The sequence below is a fragment of the Bos indicus genome, chromosome 14 (genome assembly GCF_029378745.1).
Source record: "Bos indicus isolate NIAB-ARS_2022 breed Sahiwal x Tharparkar chromosome 14, NIAB-ARS_B.indTharparkar_mat_pri_1.0, whole genome shotgun sequence".
In the NCBI taxonomy this organism is placed as follows: Eukaryota; Metazoa; Chordata; class Mammalia; order Artiodactyla; family Bovidae; genus Bos; species Bos indicus.
In genome coordinates this window covers 52244206-52267002 of record NC_091773.1, presented here as the reverse complement: position 1 = coordinate 52267002, position 22797 = coordinate 52244206, and the positions used below count along the sequence as shown (strand labels likewise).

The window sequence follows — 22797 nt, the reverse complement described above, 5'->3', positions numbered from 1 at the left end:
TTCAATCCCTGGGTCGGGAAGATCCCCTGGAGAAGGAAATGGCAACCCACTCCAGTATTCTTGCCTGGGAAATCCCATGGACAGAGGAGTCTGGTGGGTTACAGTCCATGGGGTAACTTCTACACAATGCTCACAAGACTGTTTTATTAATATATTGAGCAATGCACCTTATCTGCCTGTATCTCATCAGATTGCAAACTCTTCAGGGACAAGGACAATATTGAATTCATATCTTTATACCTAATAGTTATTAATACTACAGAACTAGGTATAATTGATACACCTAAGCACCTGAGAAAAAGGAATGAATGATACTCTGTCTTTAGAATAAGTGGCAAGCTAGTGATTCTTTAATAGTTCAAATATGTTTATTCTTAGGGTATTATTATTATAATTATGTATCATTTGGATCCTCACTGTAGGCTACAGCATTAGACAAGATCAAGAATATTGTGTTGGTTTAGTTACAGAGTAAAAAGTCATGGCAACGTCAAGCAAGGTGACTATATGGACAGGGAGGCCTGGCGTGCTGCGATTCATGGGGTCGCAAAGAGTCGGACACGACTGAGCGACTGATCTGATCTGATCTAATCTGATTGCATACTTAAACTTTGCTTAGAGAATATATCTTAAAAGTCTTCATTGAAAAAGAAAAACTGTAACTATGTATGGTGACAGATATTAACTGGACTTACTACAGTGATCATTTGGCAATACATATAAATATCAAATCATTATTTTGTATACCTGAAACTAGTTTAATGTTATATGTCAACTATACCTCAATCAATAAATCAACTAACAAAATTATAGTACTGTGCTGTAGCCAGTATTCCAAATTTAATGAAGTATACATCAGAGATATCTTTATCCAGGATACTGTTTCAATTTTAGATATATTGATTTCATCCTGGGAACTTTGGAGAGCAGGGGGAAGTGAATAGAAATGGTTTTTCTATTAAAAAGACAAGTGATCATAACCTACAAGAAGTGAGATAGCTAGTCAGCAAGAGAGCTGGAGAAAAAGATTTAAAGAGCAAGGACAACAAGTGCAAAAGCCCTGAGGTAGAAGAGTGATGAGTGTTTTGAAGAACCCTCCAGGAGGCCAGTGTGGTTCAAACAGTAAAGTAAAAAGGGAATATATTTACAGAGGTCAGGGTGTATATGGGCAGATTAAGTAGAGCTTCATAGTATAGGATATTTGGCATTTATTCAGATTTAGGAAGTACTGGATGGATTTTGAGTACTTATGTGACATAATCTAACATATGGTTTAAAGATTACTGTGTTCAATGGAGATGGTATGCAGAAACAATAAAATGAGAGAAACTAGTCAGGAGAGAAGTGGGCGGCAAGAGATGACTGGTGCTCTAGATCAGGGTAGAGATATATTTACATAAACAAATGACATACAATTAGGTGAAATAAATCAAGTAATGAATACTAAGAGACAATATATTCTGTCACCATTTGTGTTTTAATACTTTTATTTAATATTGAATCAGATCATGGATAAGAATGATATAATTTAATTTTTAATTTTAATCCAGTATGTCTATAGATAAAACATCTCAGAGTTTCAGTAAAGAATGAAAAATAAGAAGGGAAAAAATTATTTTCCCAGTGCAAGTTTTTTTTTGGATCACTAAGTGAACTGCAGGTACAGATACCCTGTTCTGCCATAATTTAATATATGTGACGCTGTCATGAGATAAACTGCAGGATTTCTCATTCCTGAGGACTTACCACAGGATGCTATCATTTTGGATCTAAATTCTGACAAATATAATCTCCTGGTGTCCAATATAAGCTCTAAAAAATATTTTCTTCAGATTTAAAATGTATGCTTAATCCTGAACCATGATAAAAATCTTTTCCTAAATAGACAAACTTTGTAAGTTCTTAGGGTTCAGATCAGGTGAAGAAAATATTTATCAAGACCTTTCTTACATAAATTAATGTCTCTTACATGCAAAGGAGTAATATGAAGCTCAAGACTTTATGAACTTATGTTGCTCCAGGGTGACACTAAATCAACATTAATCAATCAATTGATCTATCTTTCCTTATTTTGGCACTTAAGAATCATAGTCTAATAGCCAACCCCCTACTCATGTACTCTGCAACAAAGTCTACCAGTCAGTCAAAATCTCCTGCCTCCATTATCAGATACTTTAGTTAGGATTTCTACTATAGAGTAAGACTGAACATGTAAAGCACAAAAAACTGGCAAGCTAATTCTCAAACACTGATGAAATTACAAATAAAGGCATAAACAAATTTACATGTGACAAGGGCAACTACTGGAATAATCAAAAATAACATAACTCTGAAACACTGAAGAGATAGGCTGTAGATGTGACATAACTATTTATCTTTTGTATCAGAAAATCAATAGATATTATCTAATGCTGGATAACAAGCAATAGAGCTTCATGTTATATAGAGAGAGCCACCAGAGCAATTAGAAACAGAAATTATTAGAAAGCTCAGTTGAGGAATAGGAGATTAGAAAAGGGTAAAGCAGATGAACATTGATTTCCATTATGTTAAATTGCAAGCATCTTGGTATTATTTCCTTAGTTATCATATGCACATTTTACTTTGCTTAGAAAATACAAAATTTATCTTAAGAGTAATTTATACTTATGAATAACAAAAACTTCTAGCTCTATTGCACATGCATTACACACTAATTTTGACTTTTGAGGTATTAATTTATTAAATCTGAATGTCAGCCAGTTACTGTATATGATCACCATGAGGGAAAACAAATAGATACATGAACAGCTGATAAAGAAACTAAAATTTATTAAGTTCTTCTTAGTTTATGACTAAATAATATTTAGTAATAGCCATATGACTAAATGTTTTAAATAAGTTATTTAAGATAATTCCCCCAACAACTTTGCAAATTACACAATATTATCACATGCTTATATGTGCAAAATAAACAAGGTCTCACAGTTGACTCAGGCTTTCCCTTTGTTTTTAAATCATTGTTTACAGTTAAAAGTACCTAGCTTTAAAATTTGGATTTTCCTTTCCTCTCTAGTATATAAAAAATTATCCAGTATTATCATATTTTTAACAGAGATGTATCAAGTTTTTTTTGTCTAAGAGCTTAAAGCATGTATTGAATAACCTTAAATTGATTTTTATATCTTAGTATTATGGCTAAAAGTCTAGTGACATCCAACTTTGTTCTTGTTCAGTTGCTCAGTTGTGTCCAACTCTTTGCAACAGAGAAGCACCACACCAGGCTTCTTTGTCCTTCATTATCTCCTGGAGTTTGCTCAAACTCATGTCCACTGAATCAGAAATACTATCTGCCATCTCGTCCTTGGCCATCCACTTCTCTCCCTGCCCTGAATCCTTCCTAGCATCAGGGTCTTTTACAGTGAGTTGGCTCTTGAATGAGGTAGCCAAAGTACTGGAGCTTCAGCTTCAGGATCAGTCCTTCCAGTGAATATTCATGGTTGATTTCCTTTAGGATTGACTGGTTTGATCTTGCTGTCCAAGGGACTCTCAAGAGTCTTCTCCAGAACAACAAATCAAAAATATCAATTCTCTGAAGCTCAGCCTTCTTTGTGGTCCAATTCTGACATCCATACATGACTACTAGAAAAACCATAGTTTTGACTGTATGGATCTTTGAGTGCAAAGTGATGTCTGTTTTTTTAATATGCTGTCTAGGTTTGTCATAGCTTTTCTTCCAAGGAGCAAGTGTCTTTTAATTGCATGCTTGCAGTCACCATCCTCAGTAATTCTGGAGCCCAAGAAAATAAAATCTTCACTGTTTCCACTTTTCCCCCATTACTATGAAGTGATGAGATAGAATAACATGATCTTAGTTTTTTGAATGTTGAGTTTTAAGCCAGCTTTTTCACTTTCCTCTTTCACTTTCATCAAGAGGCTCTTTAGTTTTTCTTTGCTTTCTGTCATTAGAATAGTAACATCTGCATATGTGAGCTTGTTATTTCTCCTGGCAATCTTGATTCCAGCTTGTGAATCATCCAGCCCAGCATTTCACATCATGTACTCTGCATCTATGTTAAATAAGCAAGGTGACAATATGCATCCTTGATACACTCCTTTCCCAATTTTTAGCCAGTCTGTTTTTCCATGTCTGGTGCTAACTGTTGCTTCTTATCCTGCATACAGATTTCTCAGGAGACAGGTGCGGTGGGGGATGTGAGGTATGGTATTCCCATCTCTTCAAGAATTTCCAGTTTGTTGTGATCCACACAGTGAAAGGCTTCAGCAAGTCAGTGAAAAATATGTAGTCTTTTTTTTTTTGTTGTTGTTAATTCTCTTGCTTTTTCTATGATCAATGGATGCTGTTATCCAACTTAAATGATGGTAAAAATTATTCTCTCTTAAGTAATTTTAAAATACTCAACTCCTGTGCTCTTTTCAGGAATGAGTGACTGTTTATTCATATAAAATATCAGTTACATTTAGTTAATGTTAAAATGACAAAAAAGGTTAGTTCATCTAAAACATAACATACAATGCAAAGTGCAATGCATGATTTCCAACGCTATGCATGTTTTTGGAACACCGTTAAAACTTACAAGTATTAATACGCCAGTATTTGTTGGGAAGTTTACTAGGTCTGATTTACTATGTGTTGTGATTAACAACTGAATCTTCACAATAACCTATTGAATTAACAACTGTTATCTGGTTTTTGAGAGTTAAAAATCAAGGCTCAGCTTGCCTCAGGTTATACATAGAGTAAGAGAACATGAAGTCAGATCTGTTCTTACCTCTAAATTGTCTGTACATATGACTGTTCAATCAAATATATGAAATACACTTAATTAGGATATAATTGACCCATGAAACATTGGAAATGTTGAAAATAAATAGGATTATCTTAGGTGAGCATATTCTTTGTGAATGGTATATATTTTGGTACTCCAGTCTTTCCCATCTAAGTCACTGAAATACACCTATTTAATCATTTATTCCAGTGATTAACATTTAGCTTTTTAATCTATAGTTTTCTGTGACCTTTTGAGTTTTCTCCATCAAATTTTTGGTTTATCCATGTGTGATGTTGCAAATTTTCCATGGTTTATAAACGATTACTGACTAAATTTTGAAAAGTGCTTTTCTAAGTTTAGTATGCTTTTTTGCCTATAAAAGGATTTCCTTTTTGTATGGATATAAATTCTAAGATAATAAATCACTCTTTCTCTTCATTTTCCATAAAATTTCATGTCATCATTTTATTTTCCTCTTTGGCAGGATTAAATCCAAAATAATTACTTCCCTTTTTATTTCCTTTATCTTGTAATGCAAAAAAGCAAAATGGCTGTCTGGGGAGGCCTTACAAATAGCTGTGAAAAGAAGAGAAGCAAAAAGCAAAGCAGAAAAGGAAAGATATAAACATCTGAAAGCAGAGTTCCAAAGAATAGAAAAAAGAGATAAGAAAGCCTTCTTCACCAATCAATGCAAAGAAATAGAGGAAAACAACAGAATGGGAAAGACTAGAGATCTCTTCAAGAAAATCAGAGATACCAAAGGAACATATCATGCAAAGATGAGCTCGATAAAGGACAGAAATGGTATGGACCTAACAGAAGCAGAAGATATTGAGAAGAGATGGCAAGAATAAACAGAACTGCACAAAAAAGATCTTCATGACCCAGATAATCATGATGGTGTGTTCACTGACCTAGAGCCAGACATCCTGGAATGTGAAGTCAAGTGGGCCTTAGAAAGCATCACTACGAACAAAGCTAGTGGAGGTGATAATTCCAGTTGAGCTATTCCAAATCCTGAAAGATGATGCTGTCAAAGTGCTGCACTCAATATGCCAGCAAATTTGGAAAACTCAGCAGTGGCCACAGGACTGGAAAAGGTCTGTTTTCATTCCAATCCCAAAGAAAGGCAACACCAAAGAATGCTCAAACTACCACACAATTGCACTCACCTCACACGCTAGTAAAGTAATGCTCAAAATTCTCCAAGCCAGGCTTCAGCAATATGTGAACCGTGAACTTCCTGATGTTCAAGCTTGTTTTAGAAAAGGCAGAGGAACCAGAGATCAAATTGCCAACATCCACTGGATCATGGAAAAATCAAGAGAGTTCCAGAAAAGCATCTATTTCTGCTTTATTGACTATGCCAAAGCCTTTGACTGTGTGGATCACAATAAACTGTGGAAAATTCTGAAAGAGATAGGAATACCAGACCACTTGATCTGCCTCTTGAGAAATCTTTATGCAGGTCAGGAAGCAACAGTTAGAACTGGACATGGAACAACAGCCTGGTTCCAAATAGGAAAAGGAGTTCGTCAAGGCTGTATATTGTCACCCTGTTTATTTAACTTATATGCAGAGTACATCATGAGAAATGCTGGACTGGAAGAAACACAAGCTGGAATCAAGATTGCCAGAAGAAATATCAATACCCTCAGATATGCAGATGACACCACCCTTATGGTAGAAAGTGAAGAGGAACTAAAAAGCCTCTTGATGAAGGTGAAAGTGGAGAGTGAAAAAGTTGGCTTAGAGCTCAACATTCAGAAAACGAAGATCATGGCATCCAGTCCCATCACTTCATGGGAAATAGATGGGGAAACCGTGGAAACAGTGTCAGACTTTATTTTTGGGGGGCTCCAAAATCACTGCAGATGGTGATTGCAGCCATGAAATTAAAAGATGCTTACTCCTTGGAAGGAAAGTTATGACCACCCTAGATAGCATATTCAAAAGCAGAGACATTACTTTGCCAACAAAGGTCCGTCTAGTCAAGGCTATGGTTTTCCCTGTGGTCATGTATGGATGTGAGAGTTGGACTGTGAAGAAGGCTGAGCACCGAAGAATTGATGCTTTTGAACTGTGGTGTTGGAGAAGACTCTTGAGAGTCCCTTGGACTGCAAGGAGATCCAACCAGTCCATTCTGAAGATCAGCCCTGGGATTTCTTTGGAAGGAATGATGCTAAAGCTGAAACTCCAGTACTTTGGCCACCTCATGTGAAGAATTGACTCATTGGAAAAGATTCTGATGCTGGGAGGGATTGGGGGCAAGAGGAGAAGGGGACGACAGGCCTGGTGTGCTGTGATTCATGGGGTCACAAAGAGTCGGACACGACTGACTGACTGATCTGATCTGATCTGATCTTGTAATAGATGAAATCATTACCTCAAGTCAGTTCAGTCAGGTCAGTTATTTCTGAATCTTTGTGACCACATGGACTGCAGCACAGCAGGATTCCCTGTCCTTCACCAACTTCCAGAGCTTGCTCAAACTCATGTCAATCAAGTCGGTGATGCCACCCAACCATCTCATCCTCTTTCGTCCCCTTCTCCTCCTGCCTTCAATCTTTCCCAGCATCAGGGTCTTTTCCAAGGAGTCAGTTCTTCGCATCAGGTGGCCAGAATATTGGAGTTTCAGCTTCAGCATCAGTCTACCAATGATTATTCAGGACCGATTTCCTTTAGGATTGACTGGTTTGATCTCATTGCAGTCCAAGAGACTCTCAAGAGTCTTCTCCAACACCACAGTTCAAAAGCATCAATTCTTTGGTGCTCAGCCTTCTTCACAGTCCAACTCTCACATCCATACATGACCACAGGGAAAACCATAGCCTTGACTAGACAGACCTTTGTTGGCAAAGTAGAAGAGATACCCCACGCCCGAGGTAAGAGAAACCCAAGTAAGACGGTAGGTGTTGCAAGAGGGCATCAGAGGGCAAACACAGTGAAACCATACTCACAGAAAACTAGTCAATCTAATCACACTAGGACCACAGCCTTATCTAACTCAATGAAACTAAGCCATGCCCGTGGGACAACCCAAGAATGGCGGGTCATGATGGAGAGAACTGACAGAATGTGGTCCACTAGAGAAGGGAATGGCAAAGCACTTCAGTATTCTTGCCTTGAGAACCCCATGAACAGTATGAAAAGAACAAGCTTAGAGAGGTTAAATGACTTGTGGTAGTTAGAAATCATATATATATATGCTGCTGCGTCACTTCAGTCATGTCCGACTGTGTGTGACCCCAGAGACGGCAGCCCACCAGGCTCCTCTGTCCCTGGGATTCTCCAGGCAAGAACACTGGAGTGGGTTGCCATTTCCTTCTCCAATGCATGAAAGTGAAAAGTGAAAGTGAAGTCACTCAGTCGTGTCCGACCCTCAGCGACCCATGGACTGCAGCCTACCAGGCTCCTTGGCCCATGGGATTTTCCAGGCAAGAGTACTGGAGTGGGGTGCCACTGCCTTCTCCAATATATATATATAATTCTCACAGGTGAATACATTAAATTTCTAACAAAAACAACCATGTGCATTAGACACCAAAAATCCAAACTTTTAATCAACAGATCAGAATTGCTGGTTTTTCTTGTTCCACTGAAATCACAGCAGTAAATACACTTTATTTTATAAATTCCTCCAGCTATTTATCCAGAAATATGTATTCATGAATTTCTGAACCATGATCATTAAAACTTATTTCATTGTTAATTGGGGACTTCTACAGTTTCCCTTCGTTTGTCCAGTAGATCATCTCTTCAAAATCATTAGAAAGAGCTGCTTATTTACTGTGGTTAACTGCTTAGCAAATTCCCTATCCCCAAATGAGGATGATGTTTCTGTTTCAGGTGCCTCTGTTAACTGTCTTAATCTTAAAAATATTTAGTCTCTTTTTGAATATATTTTTCCCTAAGACTTTTTCTAAGATATATGATATTTTCTTGGCCATGATCATTGTCAGATCCTTCAGCATTCTGAATTTGATGCACTGGTCTTGTACTAACTATAGCTGTAGCAGATCTGACAACTTTCATCTGATATTATGTTACTGAAACTAATTTTAGTTATTTCCCCATCTTTTTGCACACTTGGGTCTTCCTTGTGCTTTTGGAGCTGCCTCAGTAGCTCTGACTTGGTCACTCCTTTTAAACAACTTAGTTCTTAGGAGAAATGTATGTATCTCCATATGCTTGGTTCAGATCTATCACTGATTATTGATAATATTCTAGGTATTGCATTTATCTACTTTTGTTGAAATAACAGTTTCAGTGTGTTTCTTCCTCATTACTCAGTCAATATTTCCTGAGAACCTGAAGTTTTAGGAACTCCTTTAAATTCTTAAGATAAAAAAAATGAACAAAATATCCCTGCTCTCAGAGAGCTGGCCCACTATAACATGCACATTGCTTTAGAGACACGTGGGAATATAAGCACTTTTCCAAAATCATTTATTTACAGAAACCAGTTAAAAAGTCCTCAATAAAATCTGCATTGCCTACACCACACTTGTAGATCATGTGTTAAATGGTTGATTTGTTAAAAAAACAGAAGTAGCTTTAATTGATTCTTTCTAATTATAAAAACTCAGCCAAAAGGTAGTTTCTTACCATGACAACTTGGTAAGACTCTATTCCATCCAGGTCTTCCATCATCTCCCATGATACAGGTGAGTGTTGAATATCCTTGAAGAATGTAACCAGCATCACAGTAATAGGTTACTGTTGACCCTAATTTATAATCCATTCCCAGTCTGGTGCCATTCATTATATTGCCTGGATCAAAGCAGGACTCTCGGAGTTTTGCTGTAAAGTAATGTTGATATAAAATGAATTATTTTAAAAAAGCACATTCTAGGAAGCTATCAGTATATCTTCATCTCTGCCTCTAAATAGACAGAAAGCACCAACACACTTTCTGCCTCTGCTTAAGAGCTAAAAGTACAAAGTAGCCCTCAACCATATCTGATGTTTTGTTGATTTATATTGGTTAAAAAAAGATAAAATTCTTCATTGGTCTTCCCGTTAAAATTAGTATCTAATATATATAGTCAAACAGGGTTTCAGAGTTTATTATAATTATGTGTTATCAACCATGCATAAGTATTTTAAATGAATTATTTGGAAAAGAAGAACTTGTTTATTTAATATTTCATTATTTAAACGATCTTCCCCCAAATAAAGTACACTCCATTTCATGTGACTGAACTTAGATATAGTACTACTGCCTATGCTAATTTCAGTTAATCACCATGAAGAAAGTAAAAGATCCTATGTCTCCACCCTGAAGCCATTTCTCTTAACTTACCTCCTCTACTCATTCCGCACATATCTGTCAGAGGTCTGCCCATTAAAAATAATAGCAAAATCTTTATAATATCCAAACCATGATCTTATTGGACACAGTCTATATCAAAGCCAAGAACTTTCAAAGGTAATAGTAAAACGCAAATTAAAAAGTAAATTCCATTCACAACAAAGAACTGTTTAAAGAGACTGACAGAATATTTTGAAAATATGGGAGAAATATATTAGTTCATCCATTTTGGCAAATAAGTGGTAGAATACTTTTGTTATACCAGATCTGGGTAACACGTGAATATTTACATTTTATTATCATTGCAGATAAATAGAGATGTACAATGTAACTGCTAAATCATTTCAGTCGTGTCTGAGTCTGTGCGACCACATAGACAGCAGCCCACCAGGCTCCCCCGTCCCTGGGATTCTCCAGGCAAGAACACTGGAGTGGGTTGCCATTTCCTTCTCCAATGCATGAAAGTGAAAAGTGAAAGTGAAGTCGCTCAGTCGTGTCCGACCCTCAGCGACCCATGGACTGCAGCCTACCAGGCTCCTCCGTCCATGGGATTTTCCAGGCAAGAGTACTGGAGTGGGGTGCCCTTGAAGGGCTGTCACAAATTCAAGATAACAAATGTGATTTGCTACATTAGAATTTATCTTATGTTAGTGGGAATTCAGGAGATGGGTATATCTTTGGATATGAGTCATAGAATCTTTGTAATTTAAGTCAAGAATATCTTGGTGTTTGGCTATTATAGTAATTATATTATCATAATAAATTAATCAAAATCTGATTAATTTTAACAGAAAAATTATTTTTATTCCATTTGCTAAAGTCTGCAGAGTTCAAAGTGCTTCAACACTTACAGGAAATTACGAGAAATTTATGCTTTAGGAAACATACTTCACAAGATTTCTCTGAATTCAACTAAAGAGGAAATGGTGGAAAGACACATTTAAGTGATTTTAATAGAATACCAAATGAAAAATTCTCACTTCCTTTCCTTCCTTCCTTCTTTCCAGAAACTACTTAAGAGCCCATTATCCAAGTAACACTGGAAATACAGCCATGGTGATAAAAAAATATTCTAACCTTCATGGCTTTTACAGTCTATCAAGAAAATAATTACATTAAGTAAACACTTGTGGTTGCGATGTGTGTTGTATAAGGAGCAGCATTCAGAACCTTCCTGAAGAACTGACATCTAAACTGAGCACTGAGGGGTAATGGGCAGAGTAGGTGAAAGGGGGATGAGAGACATGAAGGGGAGAAGTTATACTGGAGCTTGTAAGTCAGATAAACCTGATTTCTGAGCATCAACCAAAACTAAATAATTTGATCTTTCAAAGGTATGTACATGTATGTACACACACACAGTGTAAGAAATTTGTATCCCATATAACAGAAGGAAAAGAACCAGTAGATTCTTTGGTCACTAAGAAAGAGGCTTTAGTAGTACAGAGGTGAGTTTGTTTAATTTTTCAGAGAAAAACATTAATCTTGTCCTTAAATAAGCAGAAAATGCAATGTAATTTTTAGGTGTAACAGCAATCTACCATTTATGTTCTTCATGAAATTGAACTAAATCCCTTGAGGGAAAAGAAAGGATTGAAATTACTATTTAGAAGGATTAATCTCTTTGACATGTCTAACTGCCTAACATCCATCTTTTGAAAAGTTAGCTTTTTCCTTCTTTAAAGTTTTCCCCAAATTTTCAGTGACGTATTAGTGAATCTATAATGCAAACCTACTTTTTGAGTAAAGGGAAAAATGGTTGATAAAAATACTGCCTCTGCAACAATTTTATATTGCTAGGCTCATTTTGAGAGGATTCACTTATCTCTTTATTATGTTTACATATTGCTTTAAATTCTTAGTGAATAGCTTTCTATGAATAATACTGCACTTGTTTATTTCCGTGTTTGCCATAGCAATTGCATCTGGAAATTTTGAGAACATGTGGAGAATCCTTACATATAGGTCCAGGAAACAGATGGAAAAATGATTTCAATTTTGGAAACAAAAATGTGAAGCAAATTAATAGTATTTTAATGAATAATTAATTTAATAAAATAATTTATTTGTATGAATAATTCACTTTTATGAATAATAGCAACTTGCCTACTGAATAGATCCCAGGTAAGAGTCCCTTGCCTTATATTCTCTAAGTAAAGCATGTTAGAAGCAGTCTTCTGGAAGACAGACGTGATTGTAAGCAATAGAGCCTGTATCTTAACAATGGACTATTTTTTCACTCTTACAAAAAATTTGTTTCAGAATTATTTCCAGGTGAAATTAAAGCATTGTAAATGCTTATTTTAATGAAAAATTTTGACATTACAAAGTTGAAGTATGTGTCCTTAAGAAGAGTCAACAGGAAAAATTAAAGCTTTATTATGCTTTTGTTTTCATTTTATTAAGGAAGACATATAGATGAAATTATAATAAGCACAATATCTATATCATTATAAAGTTTTTATCATGCTTTGCATCAGGCACGACAATAACTAAATAATGTTTGTTCAATTAATACTTAATGACTTGTTTATAAATACATTTTTTTCCTGGGCTAATAAGAACCATAATATTTTTGTTGTTAAAGGTTAGTCTTTAACAAACTTCAAAGTTTATTCCCACATACGGGTATATACTCATGAAAGGACCATTATTAAGAATAGTGTTGTTTTGTAGATAATAAGTTATATATTATTTTTATTTTTGAGATGTCATCAGAGTATATAATATTCAGCTGCTTTTTATTTCCAGAACAGTGCCATTGGGCATATACCTGCTAGCATGAACTCAGAAACTAAGAGCTAAATTCCCTTCAAACTGTGTATGCATTGTAGTCCCCTCAGATCACAGTAATTCCCAAAAGGATCTCTTTCTTTTGGAAGACCCATAGTTCACACTATGGAAATTAAATATAAACCACAGATGTATCTCCTTTATTTTGGAAAATACTGTTGATTAAACAATTGGAAATTAAATAATTGCTGCAAAATACCTGAAAGTAAAGCTGAAATGTAATAGGTTGCTCTATGAAAGGATATGTCTTACCTTAAATTGATATATTAATTCAGAAAGTAATTGACTATATTTGAAGGTTCTTGAAGCAGGTGGCTAACTTATCCCATATATAAACAACCATTCATAAATCTTTCACTGTAGATTTTTGGTACCTATCAGATAAAACAGCAGCTGCCAGGAGGTCCCCTTCAGAAGCACAAAACTGTATCTATACTCTCTTCTTCATGTAAATATTTTGTTTAAAGAATATAATCATCCCTCCTATGAGTTACACCTATTAAATATTTAAAATATATTTATTAACATAATTAAAAATAACCTTAATACAAAACAATGCAAAAGATAGCATTAAGCTAAAATGTTTATCAAGTATACATTTAATATTGTATCTTATTGAAATTACATTAATTTATCTGTGCATAGTCATTCAGTCGTGTCCGACTCTTTGCCACCCCAAGAACTGCAGCCTTCTAGGCTCCTCTGTCCATGGGGATTCTTCAGGGAAGACTACTGGAGACTAGGTTGATTTAAACTTTTTGGGGACATTGATTTCAAGTTAATAAAACATCTCCCCTTACCTTCAAATATCTATTTATTTCAGTTTACTATTGTCTACGGAGAAGGCAATGGCACCCCACTCCAGTACTCTTGCCTGGAAAATCCCATGGACGGAGGAGCCTGGTGGGCTGCAGTCCATGGGGTCGCTGGGAGTCGGACATGACTGAGCGACTTCACTTTCACTTTTCACTTTCATGCATTGAAGAAGGAAATGGCAATCCACTCCAGTGTTCTTGCCTGGAGAATCCCAGGGACAGGGGAGCCTGGTGGGCTGGTGTCTATGGGGTCGCACAGAGTCGGACACGACTGAAGCGACTTAGCAGCAGCCACAGCAACTATTGTCTACAACGCTAGAGCATATCTACCATTTGATTTTTAAAAAATTTTAATTGGAGGCTAATTACTTTACAATATTGTGGTGGTTTTTGCCATATAGCATTTGCTTTTTGTAAATAAAATTAGTATTCCTTTCAGAATCTCTATTATTAGCAGGCTGTGTATTTTCGATGTTTGACTATAGCATTTGTTCACCATTCAAATGCTTTGTTTGCAGAATTCCTATGTATTTGCAAATAAACAAAAATAAGGTTCAGTGTCTATCTTCAAGAGGGAAATGAAGAGATCTGTATGAACACAAGCAATAGCAACTATACTCTGGTGTGAGCTCTATAGAAGTAGGTGCTGAACTTATAGCTTTTTAAATAAAGACCTATAAATATCAGTATTTGGAGTTGGGACTTAAAAACTTTACTTTTTCAGAGCTAATAGAAATCAACATGCTTAAAATAAAGTATATAACATGATTACAAATGAAAAACAAATAGTTTTTACTATCCAGGACCTCCAGTTATATGTCAATTTCTTTGGCAGGTGTACATTTTATCTTGAAAATTTTGACATGTTTGCTTGGCTATGGCAGAAATAAACAACAAGACCACTTTATGAGCTTTAAAGAACCAGGCAATTAAAGAGCCAACTGTTTTTTTTTTTTTTTTTAAATAAAAATAGAAGGTAGGGTGACTGATAAGAAAAGACAGATCCTGGAGACCCTAAAGTGGGGGATGAAATTCTATGGGGAGGGTTGAGAGTTTTGAGAGCCAGTCCAGAAAGTTAATTAGGTTGGATTTCGGGAATACCATAAACTTAGCAATAACATTGTAAAGAAATACCATCTGGAGTACAAAAATAAGACCTCAAGGAATTGTGTGTAAATGGGAACTGGTGTAGTGACCAAAGATGGTAGGCAGTAGTTGCAGGGTACAGGATGGACTGTAGTTCATGGAATGCTTATGTATTTCTCTGCCTGTACTCACATTTTTATCTTCCTTTACTCTTATTGGTAGTGATAATTTATGCCATCATTTGCAATTCACTTTAACAATCTGATTCTCAATTTCATCATTTGAAAATAGGTATAGTAATACCTACCCGATAATGCTGTTAGTTAACATTTTGTTGCATTTAGAAGTGTTTTTGCTAATGGGAAAGAAAGAGATACTGTATTGAAAGAACTAATAACTGTACTTGGAGTAAAGTACATAATAGGTAATTAACATTGTCCTTTTAAAAAATGCATCAGTGGCCTTTTTCCTGTGGTGGCATAAATTGTAGCTTTTCAGAAATAATGGGACACAGAAATTGACCAAGATGGGAAATAGGAAGGGCAATACATTTAGTTTAAGATATGGTGAGTAGATTTTATCTCAAGTGCTAAATGACATGGATTTAATAATGACTACATGGATATTAGGAGAGAAACGATTGTGAAGTCAAGTCCAGTTTCCATTTGAAAGAATGCTGTAACAAATTAGTATCATCTGCGCTTCACTTTCACTTTTCACTTTCATGCATTGGAGAAGGAAATGGCAACCCACTCCAGTGTTCTTGCCTGGAGAATCCCACGGACGGGGGAGCCTGGTGGGCTGCCATCTATGGGCTCACACAGAGTCGGACACGACTGAAAGAGACTTAGCAGCAGCAGCAGGAGCCCTGAGTATTGTAGTATTTGTGGCATTCTTCCTTTATCTGTTATCCTATGGATCTCTGGAAATGCTTTGTTAAATACAAACTCACAATAGAACCTAACTTTACTGACTTGCTTACAGTTCTCTATCTCTTTTTAACTGAGTCTTGTTTATAAAGCTATCACCTTGCAGATATTCCTAAAAAGCCAAGTTCTCATTTGTAAAATACAGGACATGAATGTGTCTCTAAGTTTCCTTAGATTTCAGTATGTTATTATTCTAATCATATCTTGATTTAAAATATAAAACACCTCTTTAAGCAACTCAAAATCAGCTAAGTAATTATCAAACAATTACTATGTATGTAGGCATTATTCTAATAAGTTCATTGTATAGCGGTAAATAGAGTTCTTGCTCTAAAGAAGTTTGTTTTTCTGGTGTATGTGTAGCGATTGAGTGAGGCTTCCCACGTAGCTCAGCTGGTAAAGAATCCACCTAGAATTCAGGAGACCCTGGTTCTATTCCTGGGTCAGGAAGTTTCCCTGGAGAAGGGATAGGTTACCCACTCTAGTATTCTTAGGCTTCCCTGGTGACACAGATGGTAAAAAATCTGCCTGCAATGGGTTCGATCACACGGTTCAATCCCTGGCTTGGGAAGATCCTCTGGAGAAGGGCATGGCAACCTACTCCAGTATTCTTCCTGGAAAATCCCATGGACAGAGGACACTGCTGGGCTACAGTCCATGGGGATGCAAAGAGTCAGACGTGACTGAGCGACTAAGCACAGCACAGGGATTGAGGGGCATAAATGGGAGTGTGCATAGTAAATAAATAAGGAAATAAATGAACAATAAAATATCAAGTAATTATATGACTTTGATAAAAGGAGAAATTTGTGCCAGTACAAGAGAAAAAGCAAAAGGAATAGAAAGCTCAAAATAAGATTAAAAATATGTATATATGTACCCAAAAATGGGTTCCTATAACATAGCAAAAAAAAAAAAAAAAATCACCATTTTAAGAAAAAAAAAAGAAAAATTAATTAATTAAAAAAATTATAATAGATTTCCCCAACTATTTTAATAATTGCTAGACCAAGCAGTTTTTTTAAATGGCAAAGGACATACATATTCAATAAAGATACATAGAGAACTTAATTTAATGAGTATATATATTAAAAAAAAAACTGCACCCATAAACTAACCATATAGAGGTCATAAAACAAATCTTTAGACACACCAAGAACTGGAATCATACACATTTGACCACAGTACTAGTAAGCTTGAAATTCATAATTAAGTATAGACTGAAATTTATTGTAAGACTTGTAAGCACTTGTAAATAGCTCTTAAGTATAGAAAAAATCAAAAGGCAGTACAATTAGAACAAATTAAAATTGTAAAATAATAAAACTCTACGTATCCCAACATTTGCAAAGCAGCTACAGTGGTGCTTTGAGGAAAATACACAGCCCTCAGAAGCTCATAATGGAAGAGGAGAAAAATATGAAAATTAATATGTGATTTGTTTTTTAATTATAAAAATAAAAGCCAATCTAGAGAAAATGGGGAATAAGTAAATTATGTGAAAGTAATATTAACAAAAATACCAAGCAATTGCAATAAAAAAAATACAGCAACAGAAAATGCAAGAGAGCACTGTGAACATTTTTATGTCTATACATTTGAAAACTTGCATGAAGATAATTAGTTCTCAGGAAAAGGTTTTCAGTTTTCATAAGTCTCTCCCAAGTATACACATTATTAAACTTGTTTGATTTTCTCTTGTTAATCTGTCTCATACCAATTTAATTCTTAGATCAGCTAGAAGAATCTATAAGAACAGAGGAAAATTTTTTTCTCCCTGAAATGTACAAACTTCCGGTTATAAGATAAGTATGCTCTGCTGCTGCTACTGGTGCTGCTAAGTCACTTCAGTCGTGTCCGACTCTGTGAGACCCCATAGACGGCAGCCCACCAGGCTCCCCCGTCCCTGGGATTCTCCAGGCAAGAACACTGGAGTGGGTTGCCATTTCCTTCTCCAATGGATGAAAGTGAAAAGTGAAAGTGAAGTTGCTCAGTCATGTCCTACTCTTAGCGACCCCATGGACTGCAGCCTACCAGGCTCCTCCGTCCATGGGATTTTCCAGGCAAGTATGCTCTAGGGATGTAATATACAGCATGGTGACAATACTTAAGAATATATGTATTCTATATTTGAAAGTTGCTAAGGGAATATATCTTAACAAGTTCTCATTACAAGAAAAAAATAATTGTAACTATATGCAGTGGTGATGATGCTATATAGACTTAATATAGTAATCATTTTGAAATACATATGTTTATTAAATCATTATGTCATACAAACACCTAAATTTAGTATAATGTTTTTATCAGTTATAACTCAGAAAATGTGGAGGTTCTGAAATGCTTTCTGTGCTGTTGAGAATATAAATTGGTATAGCCTCTTCTGGGAGTAATTAGGGGATATGTAGTTAGATTCAAGAGGTTTGATATAAACCTTTGATCTAGTATTACCACTCTTAGATATACAGATATTTTAGAATCTAATAGATATATTCAACAAAGTATTCAAAAGGATGGATATATCATCATGATTCCTAACAGAAAACTTAACCTAAGTATCTATCAGAAAAATTTACAAATTACTTGTGATAGTCATATGATAGAATATCATAAAGAAATTAATGAACTAAGTCCACATGTCTCTTATCATTGGTATATCTCAGAAATAATGTAGAGGGAAAAACAATTTTCATAAGAATGTATACATGATGAAAATATGTTTTATGAAAATAGAATGAAGGAAATGTACATGATGGAAAATATAAATATATGTACAAGCATACATACATGAAAAAGATAAGCACTGAATTAATAATTAGGAGGATAAGGTCATAAAGGGAAGAGGAGTGTCTGAAAATAATCTTGACTACTCATGATTTGTGCAGATTGCCAGTTAGTTGGGTTCTTGTGTATGGCATGAGGAGACTCTTCCAGTGGGAGAGTTTGGCACATTGCTCAAGCTCAATTCTCTAGAATATCAATGTTTCCTAACCCATAGTCACAAGGTGTAAGCTTGCCCATGATCCTCTGGTTTGGAGCAGCTAACATTTTCATACAACCCTAATAAATAGCTGGTCATCCTAAATTCTTACTGAAAGTGAAAGCATTAATCACTTCAGTCACGAGTGACCCTATAAACTATAGCTCACTAGGCTCATCTATCCACCGAATTCTCCAGGCAAGAATACTGGAGTGGGTAGCTAGCCATTCCCTTCTCCAGGAGATCTTCTCCAAAGGATCTTCTCAACCCAGGGCTTAAACCCAGGTCTCCCTCATTGCTCCTCGCATGGTAAAGAATCTGAAATTCTTCTGAGCCACCAGAGAATCACCTACTGTTTGGTACCAAATAGCTCATATATTCTTCCACTGACAAGGCCATTTTCTTACTTTGCTCTGTAAGATGAGAGACTCACAGACCAAAATTTACCACCTCAAAATATGCCTCTTTGGGATACATATTGATTTTGGGTGATTATTTTTAACAAACAGAAACATAGTCTTTTTACCTCCCACTTAGCTACCTAAGAATTGAGCTAAAGGGCATGTACCTAAAACAGAATACACTTCTGACCAAAGATGGGCCCTTATGGCAGAAAGCAAAGAAGAGAGGCTCTTAATGAAAGTGAAAGAGGAGAGTGAAAAAGCTGGCATCAAACTCAACCAAAAAACTTAAGATCGTGGCATCCAGTCCCATCACTTCATGGCAAATAGATAGAGAAACAATGGAAACAGTAAGAAACTTTGTGTTTTTTTTTGGCTCCAAAATCACTGCACATGGTGACTGCAGCCATGAAATTAAAAGACGCTTGCTCCTCAAATCAAAAGTTATGACCAGCCTAGACAGCACGTTAAAAATCAGAAACATTACTTTGCCAACTAAGGTCCATCTAGTCAAAGCTATGGCTTTTCCAGTAGTCATGTATGGATATAAGAGCTGGACCATAAACAAAGCTGAGCACCAAAGAACTGATGTTTTGAACTGTGGTGTTGGAGAAGACTCTTGAGAGTCCCCACCACTGCAAGGAGATCAAACCAGTCAATCCTAAAGGAAATTAGTCCTGAATATTCATTGGAAGGACTGATGCTGAAGCTGAAACTCCAAAACTTTGGCCACCTGATGCAAAGAACTGACTCCTTGGAAAAGACCCTGATGCTGGGAAAGATTGAAGGCAGGAGGAGAAGGAGATGACAGAGGATGAGATGATTGGATGGCATCACCTATTCGATGGACATGAGTCTGAGTAAGCTCTGGGAGTTGGTGATGGACAGGAAGCCTGGCATAATCCATGGCTGTAGTCCATGAAGTCACAAATTTTTGGACACGACTGAGTGACTGAACTGACTGACTGATGACCAAAGATATCTGCAATGACTATAGGCTAGGTTGCAGCAGTGGAAACTCAGCAGGGTCTAGAGAGCAGAATCCACTCTTTATCTCCTTGTCTCTGTACAGCCCAGCAAACATTTATTTATCAAACATTTACTTTTCCATCAATGTGGATTGCCTTTTTCTCCTTTGAAGTCCCAAACCACTACTCCCAACATTTTCTTTTGTCTCTAGCTGAAAATGTATTTAAGGCAGGGTTTCAGCTTGCCTTCTTTTGATAGCCCTTAAAAGAAACAACAACAACAAGAACAACAACAAACACACACCTCTCTTCCCAGTGCAAATTCAGAAGTTTCAATTGAATATTTCTTAAAACAAGAATAACAAGATTTGAAGCAAATATAACACCATGTTAAAAGTCTGTCAAATTGGATAGAAATACTTTGAAGTTTGTTTTACTATTCTGTATAACTTTTACCTACTTAAAATATTCTATAGTGGGGAAAAAAATAAAATTAAAGCAGTAAGTGATAAATTCAAAGTATGCATTTACATAACTCAAATAACCCCTTTATCAATATCCTTTGTAGAATCAATTTTTTTAAAATAAAATTTAACTTTAAACAACTAAGATCTAATTTGTCCTTATACACATTGAATAGAAAACTTATATTTATAAATATCCATATGTGTACATGCTAAGTCCCTTCAGTCATATCTGACTCTTTGCAACCTGATGGACCTTAGCCTACCAGGCTTCTTTCTTCATGGGATTCTCCATGCAAGAATACTAGAGTGGGTTGCTGTGCCCTTCCTGACCCTGGGATCAAACCCGACTCTCTTACATCTCCTGCATTTGCAGGGGGTTTCTTTACCACTAGTGCCACCTGGGAAGGCCCAAGAAATATCCGTATATATCTTAATATTAATTCATTTAAATACAGACAGAAATGTTCTAAAATATTATATTCATTACCATGTCATATTCAGTTTAGTTCAGTCACTCAGTCGTGTCTGACTCTGCGACCCCATGGACTGCAGCATGCCAGGCCTCCCTGTCTATCACTAACTCCCGTAGCTTACTCAAACTCATGTCCATAGAGTCGGTGATGCCATCCAACCATTTCATCCTCTGTTGTCCCCTTTTTCTCCCACCTTCAATCTTTCCCAGCATCAGGGTCTTTTCAAATGAGTCAGGTCTTTGCATCAGGTGACCAAAGAATTGGAGTTTCAGCTTCAGCATTAGTCTTTCCAATGAATATTCAGGACTGATTTCCTTTAGGATGAACTGGTTGGATCTCCTTGCAGTCCAAGGGACTCACAAGGGTCTTTTCCATCACCACAGTTCAAAATCACCAATTCTTTGCCGCTCAGCTTTCTTTAAAGTCTGACTCTCACATCCATGCACGGCTGCTGGAAAGACTGTACCTTTGACTGTATGGAACTTTGTTGGCAAAGGAATGTCTCTGATTTTTAATATGCTGTCTAGGTTGGTCATAACTTTCCCTCCAAGGAGCAAATGTCTTTTAATTTCATGGCTGCAGTCACCATCTGCAGTGATTTTGGAGCCCCCCAAATAAAGTCTGTCACGGTTTCCACTGTTTTCCCATCTATTTGCTATGAAGTGATGGGACGAGATGCCGTGATCTTAGTGTTCTGAATGTTGAGTTTTAAACCAACTTTTTCACTCTCCTCTTTCACTTTCATCAAGAGGCTCTTTTGTTCTTCACTTTCTGCCATAAGGGTGGTGTCATCTGCATATCTGAGGCTATTGATATTTCTCCCGGCAATCTTGATTCCTGCATGTGCTTTCTCCAGCCCAGAGTTTCTCATGATGTACTCTGCATATAAGTTAAACAAGCATGGTGACAATTTACAGCCTTGACGTACTCCTTTCCCGATTTGGAACCAGTTTGTTGTTCCATGTCCAATTCTAACTGTTGCTTCCTGACCTGCATACAGATTTCTCAAGAGGCAGGTCAGGTGGTCTGGTATTCCCATGTCTTTCAGAATTTTTCACAGTTTATTGTGATCCACACAGACAAAGGCTTAGGCATAGTCGACAAAACAGAAGTAGATGTTTTTTCTGGAACTCTCTTGCTTTTTCAGTGATCCAACACATGTTGGCACTTTGATCTGTTGTTCCTCTGCTTCTTCTAAATCCACTTCAAACATCTGGAAGTTCACAGTTCATGCACTGTTGAAGCCTGGCTTGGAGAATTTTGAGCATTACTTTACTAGCATGTGACATGAGTACAATTGTGCAGTAGTTTGAGCATTCTTTCTCATTGCCTTTCTTTGGGATTGGAATGAAAGTGACCTTTTCCAGTCCAGTGTCCAGTGCTGAGTTTTCCAAATTTGCTGGCATATTGAGTGCAGCACTTACACAGCATCGTCTTTTAAGATTGGAAATAGCTCAGCTGGAATTCCATCACCTCTACTAGCTTTGTTCGTAGAGATGCTTCCTAAGGTCCACTTGACTTCACATTCCAGGATGTCTGGCTCTAAGTGAGTGATCACAGCATTGTGATTATCTGGGTCATGAAGATTTTTTTTTTTTAAATAGTTCTTCTGTGTATTCTTGCCACCTCTTCTTAATATTTTCTGCTTCTGTTAGGTCCATACCATTTCTGTCCTGTATTGTGCCTATCTTTGCATGAAATTTTCCCTTGGTATCTCTAATTTTCTTGAAGTGATCTCTAGTCTTTCCCATTCTATTGTTTTCCTCTATTTCTTTGCATTGATCACTGAGGAAGAATTT

At 36.4% G+C, this 22797-nt stretch overlaps 1 protein-coding gene across 7 annotated transcripts in view; it reads right to left on the bottom strand.

The window, feature by feature from the left end:
* CSMD3 (CUB and Sushi multiple domains 3) overlaps positions 1-22797 on the bottom strand; it is a 1461887-nt gene that overhangs the window by 302031 nt on the left and 1137059 nt on the right. For all 7 annotated transcript variants that reach the window (XM_070802767.1, XM_070802766.1, XM_070802772.1 and 4 more), the window contains one exon: positions 9381-9575. In XM_070802767.1, the coding sequence (XP_070658868.1) occupies positions 9381-9575 (195 nt within the window). The remainder of the gene's footprint in view (positions 1-9380; positions 9576-22797) is intronic.